The 15,155-nt window shown below is 47.2% G+C and overlaps 1 protein-coding gene across 9 annotated transcripts in view; it reads right to left on the bottom strand.

Annotated features, from left to right (window-relative positions):
- Positions 1-15,155, bottom strand: part of PBRM1 (polybromo 1) — a 552,328-nt gene that overhangs the window by 333,497 nt on the left and 203,676 nt on the right. For all 9 annotated transcript variants that reach the window (XM_085624202.1, XM_085624197.1, XM_085624200.1 and 6 more), the window contains exons 13-14: positions 11,964-12,061; positions 1,622-1,898 (exon numbers count right to left, since the gene is read on the bottom strand). In XM_085624202.1, coding sequence (XP_085480328.1) covers positions 1,622-1,898; positions 11,964-12,061 — 375 coding nt within the window. The remainder of the gene's footprint in view (positions 1-1,621; positions 1,899-11,963; positions 12,062-15,155) is intronic.

The raw sequence follows: 15,155 nt of genomic DNA, 5'->3' as shown, positions 1-15,155 counted from the left end.
CTGTAGTGCTTTGTACATTAAATACCACACTGGCATCAGTGTGGGTTTAATGTGCTGAGAAGTTTGATACCAAACTTCACAGTCTTCAGTGTTGCCATTATGGTGCTGTGGAGTTCGTGTTTGACGAGCTCTCAGCACCATGTACTCTTAAATGGCAGCACTGCACTTACAGGGCCCAGGAATGGACCTGGGTACTGTAGGGGCACAGGGGTCATGCTCCTGTGCCCACACCACTGGCATAGGGCACCCAGCTAGAGGGGTGGCTGATGTATGCCAGGGCAGTGTACGTTGTGGACATGGCACACAGGGATAGGTGCCATGTCGACTCTTTGTTTTGTCTTGTACCCAGACACTCAGCCTGCAAGTGCAGTGTGTTTGTGTTAGGGTACAGGGCCTCTAAGGGTGGCACAATAAGTGCTGCAGCCCTTAGAGGCCTTCCCTGGTCACAAGGCCCTGGGTACCTAGGGTACCATTTACCAGGGGCTGACATGTGGCCAGGGTTTGCCAATTTGGGGTTTTAGGTTTCAGGGAAGGAACATAGGCCCTGGGCACCCGATTGGCAGGAGTCCAGGGCAGACTCAGTCAAAGTACATTCAGCAATTTAGCAAAAAGTGGGGGCATACCATGCAAGAAAGATGGCACTTTCTCACATGCACCAACTAAAGAGTGTTGCATTCAACCACTTGTGAGCCCTCAAATGTATTAAAAGTCTACTGCTGCTACCCAGATTTTTACGTTTTTCAGGCCCTAAGCGCCAGACATTTTTGATAGGCCCAGGGTCTGATGTTTGAGTCCCAAACTCAAACCTGCATCCAGTCCAGCTGGCAATGGAAATGGCTAGTGCACTAACAACGGGGTATGGGTAAGTCTAACCTATAACGCAGGTGACCCATGACACTAGGTAAAGAGAATGTGTTGATAGGAAAAGCCTTAAAATGCAGCCTGAAGTTATCAAATGGAAGAAACATTCATTTTGATACCAAAAGGTTTCAAAGAGGCAGTCGTTCTAGGTGAAGACACAATCCCCGGAACGGAAGCGGCTGAAGACGCGGTAAACTCCTCTCCATGGTGGTGACAGCTTCAATGGAGGCACAAACTCAGTTTAGATACTTCAAAACCATTAGCCCAAAGATCTTTCCACCAACCATAATGTCTCTCTCAGAAACCTGCTTCTAAGTATTCCCGGTCTAACCAAAGGTTGCTCTATGGCCTCTATTTCCGTGTAGCCCTGTTCAGTCAAAGCCACCCCCGTGGATTTCTCCACAGCCTCCATACTTTTTTCACGGGTCTATATTTAGATGTTTATCTCAACCACAGGCAGAAACCTACCAAAGCTGCACTTCCATTTGGACTGTAAAAGTTTAAATCGTGCACACAAATAGCATGGGCACCTGACATTGCACACTTATGATTGTCCTGGGGACAATTTAAAAGAGATGCATTTCACATCCCAATAATGCCCTGAAAAAACACACAAGAAAGATATAGAACAATAGAAATGGTCTCTAATGGAAAATCATTGTTTTAGTAAATGATTGTAATCACCGATTGAAAACAAATTAAAGTGCAAGAAATGTAGTTCCCAGATGCGAGGTTTCTAGTGGTGTCCAAAAAAGCGTACCTGAGAACCCTCTTCGTTATAGTGCCTGGCGTTTCGAAACATTAACCTCATGTCATTGAACATGTTGTCCTCACTGGAGTATTTGCTGTTCCGGATGTTGTGATCAATAGTTTTCAAGTCCATGGGCTCGGAGATGATTTTATAGTAATCGGGATAGTCTTTCTTGGACGGTTTGACCATAAACAAATCACACAGCCTCCTGCCCGATGCAGGGTCTCGAGCTTCCAGAACAACATTGAACAAGATCTTCATGCGTTGCTTCTTCATGTTCTTCACACTGTTGGGAAATAAAAGCAAAGCACTGGTTAATCAGACAACGGAAAATCATTTCAGATTTCAGTCCCTGCATTACAAATGACAGCAGCTTTCTGCAACATATTGTTGTTTGACAGGGTCCCCTGCCGAAAGTGAATGAAGGAAGCTGGCGCTCTATATAGTGCACAAAAATGAGGTGCTCTGTGCAGAGGGTCCAAGTATTCCCTTACTAGTGGACAGGGGCTCGCTCGAGCAGCCTTAGGCTTATCGGAGGGGAGTATTAGGCATTTGTTGCACACACAGAGACAATAAATGAGACACTCACTCAAAGAAATCCAAGATCAATTTATAAAAATAACAGATTTTTATATTATTCTAGACACCAAGATCTTTGGGATCAGGTAAGTACTTTTCGAATTAGCGATTTTCAGACGCTCAGAAAATACAGCTGGCAGATTTGAGGCATGAGCCTCGAACACGGTAATGTTATACTATTGGAAAAACATACACAGCATAGGGTCACTTGCAAATGACTTGCGGGACTGTTTTTCTGTACTTACAGCAAGTAGGGGCCAAGGTCCAAGAAAGCACCAAGAGTTCAGGTTTAACAGCCCCGAGGTGTCCACGTACAGAGATGTTTTAAGAGGTGGTAGCCTTGAACGCTACACGTGGAAGTGAACGGGGAACAGTACCTGCAAAGAGGGATCTGGAGGACCAGTCCGGCAGAACCCAAAGGGGGCTCAGCTCTTGAGGGTCTCAGGACCACAGAGACACCGTCCGGTTCAATGGACTCGGGCTGGCAGGCTCTGGTGTCCGGCCGGTCAGCGAGTTTGAGGCTTTCACATTTCTCTGTGTACCTGCAGAAGTGGGAGAAGAAACACAGCAAGACGACTTTGGTTGTGGAGCTGGGTTCTGTTGGAGTCCCTAGGCGTGCAGTTCAGTTTTGGCAGTAGAGGTGTTCGGAATGAACACAAACAAGCCTTGGCGCTTGCAACAGGCTTCGGTACCCCAGGTATTGTTACAGGGAGCTTCTGATTTGGATTAGCGTCTAGAAGACTGGATGAGTCGATGAAGCTGGCCTCCTAGACATTCAATGACCTCTTACCGGGCTGCTGCTGTGTCGGTGGACCCGGTGGTCAGCAGATAGGTGAACTGGTCGGTGCCTGTAGACAAGTGGCTCCTCTACTTCAAGGGAGATGATGGCTGGTTGCCGAAGTGCCGGGGCTTTTGGGGGGTGCACAGCTGCAGGACGAGTTAGTTACAGTCACAATGGTCAAGCCAGGAGCAGGCAGGGTTTGGAGCCAAGTCCAGAGTTCTTGCATTCTTCAGCTCTTCTTTGTCCTTCCTTAGTCGGGTGAATCAGAGTTCCTGGTGTTAGGGGGCTACCTAAATACTGAATTTAGGGGCGTTAAAGAGAGTGAAGGGTAGTAGCCAATGGGCTACTTACCCTTGGGGTCACTGCCCCCGCTGTGCGACCACTTCCTGAGGAGAATCTGCATAACCCTGTACCAGAGTTCCTTATTTCACCAAAAACAAGAAGGTGGAATCCTCCTTTCGTGGAGTACATTAGACAGCCCACCTCAGGGGTGTGCGTAGCCTAATGGTGCAACACTCCTACTTGCGTAGCGAATTTCCTGCATGTCCTGGTGCCAAATGGGCCTCAGAGCAGGGACGCGGCATCTCCCAGGTCTGGGGGGGAAGCCGGGGTCACATATCAAAGGTGGAAAGGGCTTTGAAGCCCCTGGCCTTGATATACTAAGTCACTAGCTATCCTGCTGGAGGAGGTTTGAACACCTTCCTACCGAGCAGACATTGTTTCTAGTCTCGGAGAGCGTGGGCTCTCACCTGCAACATGTCCGTGGTGGCAGGCTGGTCGATTCCAGTTAGCCAGCACACTAGATACTGGTAGGTTATTCAGGGGGTACCTCTAAGGTGCCCCCTGGCTGCATGTCATAATAAATCTAGTACTGGAAACCGTACCGATTTATTAAGACAAGGTGCTTGATACCAAACACCAGAGGTTTCAGTAAAGCCATCATGTAGCACTTATAATGACCAGTGCCCAGTACATATACACAATAGGGCTTCCCTTTTCACTTGTATACCATCTAGCTGTTGAACTGGACAACACAGGGGCATATCTGCTCATGCAGATATGCCCTCACATATAGTATAATGCACCCTGTCGTAAGGCTACAAGGTCTGCTGTAGGATTGACCTACATATATTACAGTCAGTGACTTTGGCATGGCACACAGTGAGTGTGCCATGTTGTGTTTCACTCAGTTTGCACCATGACACGCAGTCTGAAATGGAAGGCTGCATGTGGTTTGTACTGGATGGGGGGGTGTGGGGGGAGGTAGGGTGGCATAATACATGCGGCAGCTCTTAGGGACCTTCTTATTTTACCTTGTTTTTTTACGGCAGGAGCACTGGCCCTGGGGCCTAGTTAGAAGGGACCCAGTGCACATCAGTCAAAAAACATCAGTACCAGTGGTAATTAGTGGGGGGGACCATGACAAAAAGGGCCACTTTCCAACACATAACAAGTTCCCTTGATTAGGGATGCTATTCGTACACCCATGCATGACCTGTACCGACCCACACTTTCACCTGACGTTTCCTTGGCTCGTTCTCCTTCCTGAAGCCGCTGCAAAATAGCCATTGGCGTGGTTATTAATCACAATGCTCCAGTAGGAACCAGAGGCATTTCTAGTATCCTGGTTCTTCTAGTGCACTTACAATCTTTCTGAACCGGGAACTCAGGAAGCAATAAAGCAGCTTGAGAAACTGGAACTCAAGGTGCTCGAGAAGACAACAGGATCCTTTTTCTACCACTCCATAAAGTTGGCACGCCTGTAGTTTGCACCATTTCGTTTTCCGGGATAAATGACTTGTAGGAGCGAACAATGGCGGACACAGTGACCGCACTTAACCTGTAGTGTTCTGAACTGTAGTGTTCCCACCGAAGCGGACGGCTGCCTTTATTCTCTCATACTGAGATTAGACAGCACATTGGCCCTTATAAAGGAGGCCCACGCAGCCGACTAGCTCATGTACATCATAACACCTTGCCCTGAAGAAGTTCATTTGTTTGAACAAAACGCGTTGGCTGAAAGTTTCTAAAATCTGGATCTTCTTAATAAAAGACTGTTTGAAACATCAACACCAACAAGCTATGAGACTTATTGAATATCATATTATCCTACACCTAACTGGTGGTGCACCTCTCCAACCATTGGACTCGTTTTCCGGGATATGTATAACTAAAAACCTTTAACATTACTATTTAAGTGTGCCACGACACCCAAGTCATCCTATCCCTATCCAACAGACCCAACGCAGCCAAACAACTTTCGAGAAGGCATGGAAGCCGTCGCCAAATGGATGAAAAGCAGCTGCCTACAACTCAACACTGACAAAACAGAAGTATTCATCATGGGCTTACACCCCGATGCCTGGAACGACACATAGTGGCCCCCACCCTCGGAAGCCCACCCACCCCCACGGACCACACACGGAACCTTGGAATCATCCTGAACTCCAAGCTCAAAATGGACCGCCAGATCAACTCAGTCGCATCCTCCTGCTTTCACGCCCTCCGCCTCCTACGCAAGTCTTGACTACGGCAACACACTCTACGCCGGAATAAATAAATACCTCACCCGCAAGCTACAAAACATCCAGAACACCGACGCAAGACTGGCCCTGAACCTGCCAATCTGCCAAGACAATGCCACATCTCCCAAAACCTGCGCACACTCCACTGGCTCCCCATCGAGGCTAGAATCATCCTTCAAGATTCTCACCCATGCACACAAAGCCCTCAACAACATCGGACCAGCATACCTGAACAGCCGACTCGAATTCCACACACCCCAAAGGACCCTACGATAAGCCCAGCTCTCCTATGCCGTGGTCCCCCACTCCAGAAAGACCAGATCGGTAGGCCGCTCCTTCTCCTTCCTCGCGGCCAGAGCCTGGAACGCCCTACCGCTCCACCTCAGACAGACATCACTCCCCATCTTCACGAGAAACCTCAAAACATGGCTCTTCGATAGACCTCCTTGATGAACTGGATCCTGCACCTCCCCTCCACCCCAGCGCCTTGAGACCCTTATGGGTGAGTAGTCACGCTCAACAAACCCATGACTGATTGAATGATATAATTTAGGGTGAAACAACGGGAAAAGAGGTCTGTCGAGAAGGATCAGGCGTCTGAAGAATCCATCAGCCTTAGAGTGGATTCCCCTGGGCTTCAATGTAATTCATGCCGCGGCAACAATCAACCACATTTTACGTAGCACATGTGTCCCGGACAAAAAGCTCCTGAAGCCAGACTCCACTTTGAGCACATTACGTTGCATGTCTGCCTCGGGCCGTAAGCCATATCTTATTATCTTTTGCAGAACTTGTGAAAGTGTCAATTCATCCAAACAATGACTTTGCTAACAGCTGAGGCGACAAGCCTGCTACGCCTTCCCTGATGGCTACATTTCAAGGTCCGACAGCAAATGTGCAAAATAAACATGAAGTCCGAATTGCTGTATTTTCATCGTGCTGGTTCGTCGGTTCATCGGGTATGTCTCAGATGGATGGAAAGTCTCCCATGTAGGGTATAAGTCAGTAGTCAATCCTAAATAGATCTCATGAAGTGCCCACTGAATTAGACGGGTCTTCAGGTCGTGTCAAACTGCAGCAGAATTCATATGAACGCCGAGAGCTGATAAAGAACGGAGCGGAGCCCAGCTGTTGTGTATTTTTCTTCCAAGGAAACTCTCTACCGGCTGAAGTCCGATTACCTCAACTTCTACACTGAGAACAGAGATGCAGTGGTCTGAAGCCCAAGAAACTCTAGAGATAAGGTAACCAATGCATGTCTTCATAGTGTCGGCTGCTAGGAACATTCCAATCAGGTTAGAAATATTCATATTATTCTTGCCGTTTGTGACCTGCATTAGTGCTGCTTCAAGTATATTCTGTGTGGCTATTAGTCTAGTACTTGACAACAGGATGAGACTTTTAAAATAAACATTTAAATATATTTATAGTGTCTTTTGAATACAGTACTTGTGTGTGCTATTCTGAGAAATGAAATTAGGTTTCAATTACTGATCCCTTTGCAGGCCTCTTAGGAACCCAGAAAACACTAACACCACATCCACAAGTATGTCAAGTGGGGTTGATTGGGGCTACAATAAACTGAACTTTCACGCACACGCCCTTTTGCACTCAAGTCCAGGCAACGTCGAGCAGTCAAAGCCAATGCTAGTGCATAAGAATGATAATTGATCAGATGGACGGAATTTGGACACATCAAATGAACACAATCCTTACCTTCTAAGAAAGGACTTTAGGGGTTGGCAAAACAGTGAAGTTATAACTAGGAGCAAAGACAAAGGTGCTGCTACCTTCTGCAGCCGAGCCCTCGCAGCATACTACCGTATACCATTTCAGCCTGGGTCACGACACTATTAGTAACAGTGAGCTCTATGACTAATGTGGCACTATGGAGAAGCGAATCGACTCTCTCAGAAGCGTACGCGGGTCGTCAAATTTGCTAGGGATTTGATATTGTGCACATGCATCAAGTACACCTGGTTTAAACTTGGCCAACTAAGGTTTCAGCATTTTCCACAACAGCTTCACGGGACTCCACAGATCAGGAAATTCTTTGAAGCTCCAGCAAGGTCCCCAGATACACAGCACAAATATGCTGCAGGGGTAAATTTTACAGACACTCAAAGGATCCACTCAAATTTCAATAATAGCTCAAAAGTTTCAGACCTATAACCAACCTCGTATCCAAGGACGAATACTGAACTTTCCAAAGTACAAAATCATATAGAGAGGTATGTGATACTGGCTAAAGCTGAATTACTCTTCATCAGGTTTTTAAAGGTACACATTGTTAATCGTTGTATAAAACACCAATTTGCACTCTATTCCGAATCCGTAAAACAGTAAACCAGGGATGGGGACTCTGGCAGCCGTATCTACGGTCTATTAGGTACGTTGCCCACAGTTACAGGTGGGCATGGACGACAAATGTAAATGTTCCACACAAAGAACTATCTCCCTCAAGGAATGTTCAGCAGCCTCCACTGAGAATATGGAGACTCAGAACTCGGACAGGTCGCAACATCTGTTATCAAACACTGCGAGAGCTACAGCCTTTGCACCAGGCTTCAGCCGTTCCCCACGGGTGAAGAGTGAAGGTGGAGCTCAAGATGAATGCCAAACTACAGTTCCCTCATGACTAGCTTCCATCATCACACCTCCCGTTATCAACAGATTCGGCAGGTGCTGCAACAAGCTAGCGGCTACCAACACATCATAAATGAGCCCTTGTTTCCCTCTTTGGGAAACTCTCAGGTACAAGATTGCGTCTTGGGATCGAATGCCTCGGAATGCTTTCCTGATGGGCTCCAGTATCTTCCTCCTTCTCTTTCATCTGCTGGCTGACATCTCAAATATAGCAGGACCTCTGCTGAACACATCAATGCTTCCTTACTTTCGCCAGAATCCTATTCCTCGACTCTACAGCCTTCAGCAAGACCATGACTGTCGCTCTCTGCCTCATTCAGACCAGTCTGCACCAGACCTCATGCAACGGCAGCTCACTGCCTCCATTTGTGGCTCCCTTGGGGAAAGGGCTGACTGGTCTGCAAGCCAATTCTGGATGAACGTTTTCAGGTCCTCTAATCCGCTACCCTTCGAAAGCCAATCGTCCATAGTCTTTAGGACCCGATTTGCTTTTTTTTATTCTCTCCATGACGGCTCCAAATTGTTTATTCTCTTATCAGGACCTTGGTCAGACCTTTATTGCTAGAATCTTCACATCTCTTTGTAGGGATTGGATCTGCTGCTTTCTGAAGGCGCCTCCTAATTTGGTCAGCTCAGCATTTATTCAGGGACTTTATGGGTCATCCAGATAAATAGCTCTTTCAATGAAAGGATGTGAAGCAGAAGTCTGAAGCCTCCTCACTTTGGGCCGCTCTCCTCGGCAAGAAAGAGTCCACTCTTCTTGCATTCTTATTTTTTCTTTTTGAGCCACAAACATCACAGGAGATCACAGGATATTTCCCACAAGACCAGATGTCACCAACATACACTCTAAACTTCATACTGCATCTCAATGCCGATAATTGCTGTAGTTTTTACTTCTTCTGGGCCCAGTCTATCTTGGCTTTCTCCAGTAGGTACTTTATCAACCACATGATCTTGTCGACCCACACGTCATGGTCACATGTACGCGCAATCTCTTCCGTTCATGAATAAGATAATTGCCCATCAGTACCACTGGTGTATCCGAGTACCACCCAAAGCAAACCTCACTGTTGGGATGTTTAGCAATCCTATGGACAACTTAGTTGACGAGCTGATTGCAGTCGCACATGCATCCTGCTTCTATGTTCAGTAGTGGCGTGTCACTGACGACAGCTAGGCTTGCTGGAGTAGTCACATTTACTTTACACCAGTTACGGAGAGGAACAAAGGTGGTTTCCACTACCTCCAAGAGTTTTGGATGGCAGACTTTGAGATTCGAGCTCTTGAGGAGCCTTGGTCTCCCACATGCCGAGCACTCCGCTCAGACTGCCAGTTACTACTGAGAAGCCATTGTTTACGGTGGGTTCGCTTTAGGGCACTTCAGAGCTCTGGAGTACTGCAGCCACCTTGATATCATGCACCCAGCGTTCTTTATGAAGAGGATACTTCCCTACAGATAGAACTAACAATCTTTATGTCACCACGAGCATATCTCAATACTGATGGGTGTTTAAGGACACATGGAGTATGCATGTATGTTATAATTGTATGGCGTGAACTTGGACAAATGGCAATGGAGCGCTGCACAGGCGTCATGGCAAAGACAGTCAGCATACACCTCTTAATTCAGATCTTTAAGAGCAGAGCTCTATCCATTCGCTACTACGCAGAAGAAGGCCAAGTACATTCATCATTCAACAATCCCTCTCACGAAGTCGCATCCAACAAGGACAGCTCGATGCTGTGCGAAGACTGTAATGCCACCGTTTCTTCTCTACTCCATGGTGGTTGCTTGTCAGCGCAAGCCTGGTTTGCTTAGACCCCATCTGGACTGTGCTCTCCATGGTTCCTTCTGCAAACTCTCCAAGACTTCTTGTTAACTGTTCCTGGATTCCAATACGGTGAACCTTGCCCGGATCCTGCATCTCTTGTTTTTAAGTAAGTCACCCGCAGCTGATTTCAAGCGCCCAGAAGTATCCCATCCCCGTGCGACATCTACACTAATCAGGTTATGTACTATTTCTTCCAGAACATACTCCAGTCTGATGCCAGACTTATCACACGGTGACTACATCTATCCATAGGGCATCTCTCTACACAGGCTACCTCTCGATGCACGTCTCCCCCATCTTACTGATCTCCACATGCAGCGGCCTCTCACGAGGAGAATTGCACTAAGAGCTTGGTTTGATTTTAGGTGCTTCATAAAGACCGAGGACAAGCAAAGTGCATTGCAGAGAATACTTTTATGCAGCAGGAGATTCTCAAACAGGAGCCGCTATAAATTAAACTAGGCAGCACAATATTATTTACATCACGCACATTACAGTTCTACATTTTGCTGAGCTTACATTAAGGATCTGCAGTTTGGGGCATACTGAGATAAGGGGATTCCCAGGCTCTCATGAATTTGGATACAATTCTGAAACTGGGATTAAAAGCCCTCCTGGATGAAAGGAGAGTAACGAAGCCAGTGAACCAAACCTCTGCCTTTCGTGACCCAAAAACATACATAAAATAGTCTGGACGTTCAATATTCCTATAGTCAACAAAACCCAACGTTTAAATCGGCCTTCCCTGGTTTGCTCAAAATCAGTTCTTGTCCCAAACAGTCAATATTTCTGCTTCTCGATTTGCTCCTTTTCAATATGTACCCAGTCGACATGTCTTCCCAGACAGTGATTTCTACCCACATACAACATTCTGGCCCACCCGTAAACCAAGTGGCTTTCTTTTTTTCAACATGCAGCGCTCCCTGCTCTTAGGCGCTCTGTACATGCTGATAAAAAAAATCTAATTATTGGAACTTCATGCTAATGATGCTTTACCTTGAAAGCACATTTCTGGAGATTTAGGAGCCCACTTCTGCTTGAAATCTTTGGACAAGATGCTATTCGACTAGCTATGCATTTCCTTTTACACACTTTGATTGTTTCAAACTCTGCCTTAACCACCAATGATAAAATAGATACGGAATTCAATGGGCAGACGATCAACTGTGGATATCAAGCATCATCTTTATAAAAAAAACAGTCTCACAGACCTAAACCGGTAGGACAGGGCCAAGGAGAACAAACTGAGAAGGTGCTCAGCTGGTGGGTGGAGGCTGGAGTTTGGGTAAGGGCACGACACAGACAAGGCTTTGAATTATAGATGTCAAAATCCCTCGGACGTTCGCTCTCTCTAGAAAAATATCTGCAGTTAACTCACTTTAAAAATGTAAAAGTTAAACTCCTCTGGACCTCTCCAGTGACTGTCACTGCTGAACTTTCATCTTAGGGAAGTTGGAAACAAAAACAGAGCCCTAAAGTTTACACTCTGTCCCAAAATCAATGCACGAAGAGGGATCAGCAGTCATCCATACTTGCAACAGGCCTTGTCTAGGACAACAAAAGTAAATGAAATCCACTAAATTTCAGAGGCTGGGCCAGCAAAATACGCACTTTCAAAGAACCAAACACTAAGAGAACAGCAGGCACCAGAGCACCAGGCAGGGAAACCGTTTTCCTTTTATTAGATCTGACATGATAGTTTTCTTCCACTGCTATGGGGACGTCTCGGAGTATCCTCTGCCCAGCCTCAGCGTACTACGATGCACCAAGCTGTCCACAGGGCAGCCTTTATTGTCTTAATTTAAATGCTGGCTTTAGAATATCTGTTCCTGTACAGTATCTCAAGGAGCCGGGAAGCGCCAACAGACAAAGCATTGGTGTTGTACTACACATGGGCAGCAACAAACAGATGCGCTCTTCTATATTAATCCTTTAAACATACTAAGCAGGCCAGCGTGTCACTGAGTGCAGGCAGAAGACCCTACCTTTTCCGTTTTGCACTGCCGGTCTCAGATGTGGCAGATGACATCATGCTGTCTTCGTCCTCCACCTCGGCTCTCCTGGCGAGCTCCTTCTTCCTCGTCTGAAAAGAGCAAATCCCCAGAGTCAGAGACTTTCTGACGAACGGCCTTCGGCTACATGAATATTAAACAGCTGCACAGATCAGGTTCACCCAAAGATAAAGCCTTGTGCGGCCGCATGAAAATTATGCCAGGCACTCCCAGAGCAATAAGACTGGAGGAAATGAATACGAGTGTGAAGGATTTTCATCAAAATGATAGACACAAAGGAACCCGTTTCATTAAATTGCCAGGCATTACCAGAAGAACGCAGCACATTAATCCTCACAGCTGGCCACCATTACAAAAAAGTCCCGCTCTCCATTTCTGTATACTTTTTTCAAGATTTGAATTGGCAAACATCAACTTCAGCCTTGTCATAGCACATTAGTCTTCCCAACTGGCCAACGCTAGTACACCCCAGCTTCTTCGCATAATCATCACATTTCTCAAGGGCAGGTAGACCCCTTTCTTATGAGTTTCGAAGGTCAATACCGGTGTCCTGGGGCAGATGAGAATCAAATCATAGACGGCACCTATGCTCATTAGTGGCGGACTTGGCTCCCTGCCCATTAAATTTACAATGTACTTAAAAGGACACTTTATATTTTGGAGTCAAGAGCATGTGACAACAAGTTTTTTTCCCCCACCTGTAGGAGACACTAGAGAAAAAGACAAGCCCCTCCCAATGAGTGCCAGTTACTGCTTTAAGGGTCTGGGTCTTCGCAGAGCTCTGAGCCTAAAGGGCGGAAACGTGTGGAACAAACAAAAGCCAGTTTCCTCTTTAGCACCTCTTGCAGAGCACCTTAGATTCCGAGCAGAAGCGCGCTACTGCTTAAGCTGCAAACATTCGAAAAAACATGAATCCACAACTTTCCAGATCTGCAATTAAAGAATCAAAGGAGTTCTTCCCACGGGAACGTGATTTTCACAGAGTAGAGCAGGTGGCCTAATTACAGAGATGGAGCGAGCTCAGAGGCATCTTCAGGTAGATGGCAGCAGAGGGAGTTCCTTTGAGGAGAGAGGTGTCCTTGGAGACTAGCCCATCGCCCATCAACAGGCCCATTTAGCTGAAAGCTCCACCCGCTGCAGTAAAGGCGGCAGCTCCCCAGGGACTCCATGTTTCATCAGTCTCCTCCCTCGCCTCAATACCAACACAGAGCCACACCTTCAGCTCAACAATGTAAGCATCTCTGTGGCACTTCCCAAGCCCGTGGTCCCTGCCCCATGCCTCCGCGCCGCCCATACTTCCAAGTCCACACCAGAGTGCGCAGGGAATTCAAGTCTGGCTTCTCCTGCAGTTAACCCGGCTCCCGACTCCGCAACCCTCTCTTCCAGCCCTTCCATTCCATACCAGTGAGTGCCGGGAGCGCCTTACGCCAACATCTGGGCCCTTCGTTCCACTTCTCCCTTTGGGCCCCTTCAAAACACTGTGGTGCCCGCGCCTCGAGGACGCAAAATCCCACCACTCACTGGAGGACGTCCCTTTTCAGGTTCATCCTCGTTCCACTCCTCACCATCCAGCAGTTCCCATCCTTCCCCATCCGAACGTCGCACCAGTCTGCACAGCAATATGCGATTTTCGTTCTCTTGCGCTTAACACTATCCCTTGATTCTCCCACTTAAAAGACCTGGACAGGCAGCAGTTCACCCCACTTGCCCCTTCCCTCTGCTGGAGTTGCCCCGAGCGCCTGATCACACAGATGGTCTCCTCTTCCTCAGTGTCCAGTCAGTTTCAAGTGAACAGAAACACTAGCACACATTAGACCGACTAGAATGACAACCTCCTAGCATGCGTTTGATCTGGAAAAGAAAGTATAACAGAAACGTCTTAAGGCTTTACGATCATATCAAAAGGAGATCAAAATGAGAAAAGGTCCTTAACTTCGTACGAGACCCAGAACTTGATGCACATCTTCCACTGATGTTGGCATCAGGGTTACTTACGCTGCCGCCATCGTGCAGCAAATCACAGATCATTTTACAGACAGGGAAGACAAGAGTTCAGCAGAGGTTTGAGAGTGGTATGCACAGCTTCACACCACAGCCATCCCTTAAGACAGAACTCATGAACAATAAGATTTACTCAGATATAAAAATCCATTAAACATCAGCACATAACTATAATGTGCAGCATAATAACGAGAAAATAAAATAAAAATTCAGTCATAGCTTTGGTTGCACAGATATGAGGAGAAGGAAAGAGATAGGGCTTGTGCCTCGGTCCTCTTTTGGTGGTTCGGCTGGTTCAGGCCCAGCAATGTCCTCCTCAAATGTGTGCCTACTTTGTGGAAGCGTAACGGAAAAAGGTGGCGTTGCATTGGTGCCCAGTTTCCCAGTGCCGGGGTGTACAAAAAGTATTTTGTCCCCTGTCGGGCTGGTCTTGCAAGTGCTTTAGAATGGGCTGTAGTTGTCTTTGCTGTGGCTCAGAGCCATCTTTGGTGGCTTTTAGAGTTGAAGGTGTGGTAGGCGCTGTGAGCAAGTGCCATCTTTCTTGCATGGTATGCCCCCACTTTTTGCTGAATTGCTGAATGTATTTTGACTGAGTGTGCCCTGGGCTCCTGCCAATCAGGTGCCCAGGGCCTATGTTCCTTCCCTAACTATGCTGAAACCTAAAACCCAAATTGGCAAACCCTGGCCACATGTCAGCCCCTGGTAAATGGTACACTAGGTACCCAGGCTCTTGTGACCAGGGAAGGCCTCTAAGGGCTGCAGCACTTATTGTGCCACCCTTAGAGGCCATGTACCCTAACACACACACACACTTCCCTTGCAGGCTGAGTGTCTGGGTACAAGACAAAACAAAGAGTCGACATGGCACACATCCCTGTGTGCCATGCCCACAACGTACACTGCCCTGACATACATCAGCCACCCCTCTAGCTGGGTGCCCTATGCCAGTGGTGTGGGCACAGGAGCATGAGCCCCGTGCCCCTACAGTACCCAGGTCCATTCCTGGGCACTGTAAGTGCAGTGCTGCCATTTAAGAGTATATGGTGCTGTGAGATCGTCAAACACGAACTCCACAGCACTATGATGGCTCCACTGAAGACTGTGAAGTTTGGTATCAAACTTCTCAGCACATTAAATCCGCACGGATGCCAGTGCAGGATTTAA

The sequence above is a fragment of the Triturus cristatus genome, chromosome 9 (genome assembly GCF_964204655.1).
Source record: "Triturus cristatus chromosome 9, aTriCri1.1, whole genome shotgun sequence".
Lineage (NCBI taxonomy): Eukaryota > Metazoa > Chordata > Amphibia > Caudata > Salamandridae > Triturus > Triturus cristatus.
Note: the sequence above shows the minus strand (reverse complement) of the source record. Positions and strands in the feature narration are given on the sequence as shown.